We start from the raw sequence: 3,659 nt of genomic DNA, 5'->3' as shown, positions 1-3,659 counted from the left end.
GGACAGTGCAGTCCTGGCTATCGGCGGCTTGCTGCTGGGTGCAGCAGGTTGACGCGGAGCAAGCGAACCAGCACAGGCAGCAGCAGCAGCAACAACAGCAGCAGCAGCAAGGGCCCTGGGGTCTCTCTGTTGCGTTGGAGGCGTTATCTATGTGTCTCCAGCGCCTATCAGGGGGCAAGGTTTTCTCTGCTCTGTTGGGTGGAATCATCGCCGAGGATGTAGAGACACTGCAGCTCTCAACAGAGTGCGTAGTGGCNCAGCAGCAGCAGCAGCAGCAGCAGCAGCAGCAGCAGCAGCGGCTGCGAAGACAGGAACTGGGCCAGGCATCACAGAGAGCCCCATAAAACCCAACTCTCCTGCTGAGACAGCTGAAGGGAGAGAAAGCAAAGATGCTGTCACTCGTTCTCTTATTGCTGCGATTGTTAAGGCCTACGGCGACGGGTGTACCGCAGCATTGGCTGCAGCAAGAGGAGTAAGAGGAAGCAGCAGCATGAGCAGCAGGCAGCGCTGCTGCTGTGAATCTACTACCGCAGCAGCAGCAATAACTAAAACAACAGCAACCACAACACCTGCAGATACAGCAGATGGAGTTGACTGTGGCTTACTGCGTGTGTTGCTGTATGTACTGGCTAAACCACAGTCTCTCACCTCTGGGGTTCTGTGTTGCTCTGCAGCAACCGCGAGGAATAGCTGCGTTCGACTTGGAGAGGCTTCAGGTATTTGCATTGGGTCTTACTGAGTTGGCGAAGGTGCAGATACCGCGTCTGTTGGTGGATGAGGAGGTGACCCTGGAGGAGGGGCAAGCGGGTGNTGCAGCCTTCTATAGAAGCAATATGTGAGCTGCCGCGAGCCCTTCTGCAGCACCCCTCTTATGAAATAAAAGAAGTTGGCGTGGCTTTCTATCGCAATCTCCTTAACCACGTTGTTGTCCTTGTTGAGGAGGAGAGGCGTCTCAGCGCCTGGCGGGAGCACTTGCGCAACGAAGCAGCAGCGGCAGCAGCTGCTGCTGCAGCTGCTGCTGCAGCAGCAGCAGCAGGAGCAGGCGGATTCACCAGCGCTGCTGCTGCAGCACAAGCTGCTGGATGCAGGAAAGATGCCGGAGAAGCTCTAGCAGAAGTGAATCGACGATATGAACGTAACATGGATGCATTGGCAATGCGGGAGCCTGTACTCTCCCGTCTGTTTCAGCCCTTTGCCGAGGCAGCAGTGCAGCAGCTGAGGCCCCCTGTGGGGCCCCTGCTGCGTGAGGAGTTAGAGTTTGAGGCCTGGCAGAATTTCAGGGGTGAGGTTGCAGCCACTGTCACAGAGGCCGCTGTCTTACTTGATATAGANAGGCCTGGCAGAATTTCAGGGGTGAGGTTGCAGCCACTGTCACAGAGGCCGCTGTCTTACTTGATATAGAGCGCCCCTGCAGCGCGTGTGCTGCGCAGCTCCTCATGCTGCTGAAGGACCCCGAGGTAACTTCACCTGGCTTGGCTTAGTTTCTATCGCATGCAGGCTGGCTGTACCCGTATGCATGCGGGGGGGTAGTGCTCGTCTTCTGTCTTTTGTTTGTTTGAGTCAACGCTGCTGCTGCGCGTGCTGCTGCTTCACCTTCACAGCCTTGCAAGTGTATGTATGTATGTATGTATGTATATGTATATGTATATGTATATGTATATGTATATGTATATGTATATGTATTTGTATATGTATATGTATATGTATGTATATGTATGTATATGTATGTATGTATATGTATGTATGTATGTCTCCTTTGCTGCAGACTGCTGCACGCCCTGAAGCGCTGCTGGAGGTAGAGGCGCGGCTTTACTTTGTCTCTGCGATTGCTAACCGCATTCAACTGAATGTGCCCCCAGGGGGAACACAAGGAGACAGCAACAGCAGCAACAACAGCAGCAGCAGCGTCAATACAGCAGCCCCAAGCACAGACCCGCGAAGCAATGACTTCCTGCTGCAGCTGCTGCCGCTGCTGCCGCAGCTGGCATTCTCAGCGCCGCCCGCAGCTTCCTCCGGGTCCCCTGTAGAGATCACAGAACAGGGAGCCCTGCAACTCTTCTTGCATGCAGCAGCAGCTCGAGCTATCTCTTGGCTTGCTGGCCGTGTACTGCCGCAGCATCAGGAGTTGTTTGCTCCTCTCTTCTCTCTCCTCGTCACTCGTGCGCTGCAGTTCGTTGCTTCGCTCCCGGTGCGTCTGTCTCCCCTCTCTTCAGAGACTGTCTCCTTCATACCCGCCAGCAGCTCCGGTCCTTTCTGCCGTGGGCACGGGGCAGCGTCGCAGGCGGCCGAGCCCCCCCCCTGCTGCAGTGGCTTGGGGGTGCATAGCAGCAGGCCCAGACTGCAGTGCAAGTGTAGGGGAATCCGGGGAGGGGGGGCATATCTCCCTCTCTCTCTCTCTCGTGGTGTTATCTCTTTCTCATTGCTGTGCTGTCTGTGCTGCTGCGTGTTTGGGTAGGAGGCGGCAAAGGACTCGAATGCTGCTCTAATACGTCTGTCTACTGAGGCGTTGCTGGTGGAGGGCCTTTCTTCGCTTGTTGCTGCAGCAGCGAGCTTCATCCCATCGCCAGGAAGGGAAGAGGATGTGCATGCGCTTCTGCATGCCCTCATAGACGCATTCTCTAGGTACGTGCAACCCCGCTGCTTCTGTGCCTCTCAGCTAGCCAAGCTAGCCAAGCTAGCCACACACACACAGTCACTACTACTTGTGCACTTTTTCCTGTATCACAAGTGCTCCGCCTCTAGCTAGCTAGCTAACTAACTAAGTAAAGATAGGCAGTGTATGAGCTCTAGCTACCTAGCTAGCTGGCTAGCTAGCCAGCTAGCTAGATAAATAGCTCGCAGGCTGGGCCCACCTCGCCGTGACCGATAGAGTTTGTTGAGAGCTTGAGTGCAGATATATATTTCTCTTGGTTTATATATTTCTCCTGGCTCAGTATACACTGGGGCTGTGGGTCTCTTCAGGCCGGGACTGAGTCTAGACAACAGCTCCTCCCTGGTGCACACAGCGGGGTACGTCATCTCCTGCTTGGACGCTCCTCGTATTCGCGTGCTCTTTGCGCAGCTTCTACAAGTAAGTGGAGCTTTATAACATTAACTTCTTTTTCTGTATTTCTCTTTCTTTTCTTTCGTTGCACTGTCTCCTTTCTGCCATTCTCCTTCTGCTTCTTCTGTCTCCGCCTTTTTCTCTTTCTCTCGGCTCGGCCTCTGTCTCTCGAAGCAGACGTTCCGTGGCCACGCTCATCTCTGGCTGCTAGGCGGGGCTTGGGGGACAGCCGCGTGCCCTGTATGCATGCGTTCAGGCGAAATGTTTGGGGCTGTTTCGCTGGGCTACGCATGTATATTTGGTGTATAACTTCACATGCATGCTTGGTGAATTGTTGTGCATGTGTGCATGCGTGATCTCTGTCTGCGTATGCATGCATACCTGCATGCATGCATGCATGCATGCTATGTGGCTGTGCATGCCTACAGTCTCTGGGGAACGAGCTCGACCGGTCTCTCTCTGATCCCGGCTGCCCCAGCAGCACGGTGAAGCGTAATTTGGGGCTTTTCTTCTCTGCACTGCAGTCTGTACAGCCCGCTGAAGACTACGCTCCTCCGCCGCCTTCGCAGTCCTTCGAGCCTCTGAGCCGTGAGTACATAGAGACAGCGGGACGCAG

At 54.8% G+C, this 3,659-nt stretch overlaps 1 protein-coding gene across 1 annotated transcript in view; it reads left to right on the top strand.

Moving 5' to 3' along the window:
- EMH_0030140 (uncharacterized protein) overlaps positions 1-3,659 on the top strand; it is a gene marked incomplete at both ends in the record, with an annotated part of 5,084 nt that overhangs the window by 1,322 nt on the left and 103 nt on the right. Inside the window, 8 exon segments of the mRNA XM_013494382.1 lie at positions 162-256; positions 260-472; positions 817-1,282; positions 1,366-1,457; positions 1,766-2,188; positions 2,456-2,622; positions 2,962-3,070; positions 3,472-3,659. Of these exon segments, the coding sequence (XP_013349836.1) occupies positions 162-256; positions 260-472; positions 817-1,282; positions 1,366-1,457; positions 1,766-2,188; positions 2,456-2,622; positions 2,962-3,070; positions 3,472-3,659 (1,753 nt within the window).

Source organism: Eimeria mitis, genomic scaffold (assembly GCF_000499745.2).
Source record: "Eimeria mitis Houghton genomic scaffold, Emh_scaff1125, whole genome shotgun sequence".
Classification (NCBI taxonomy): Eukaryota; Apicomplexa; class Conoidasida; order Eucoccidiorida; family Eimeriidae; genus Eimeria; species Eimeria mitis.
The sequence above is the reverse complement of the archived record's forward strand: the minus strand, read 5'-3'. Positions and strand labels throughout refer to the sequence as shown.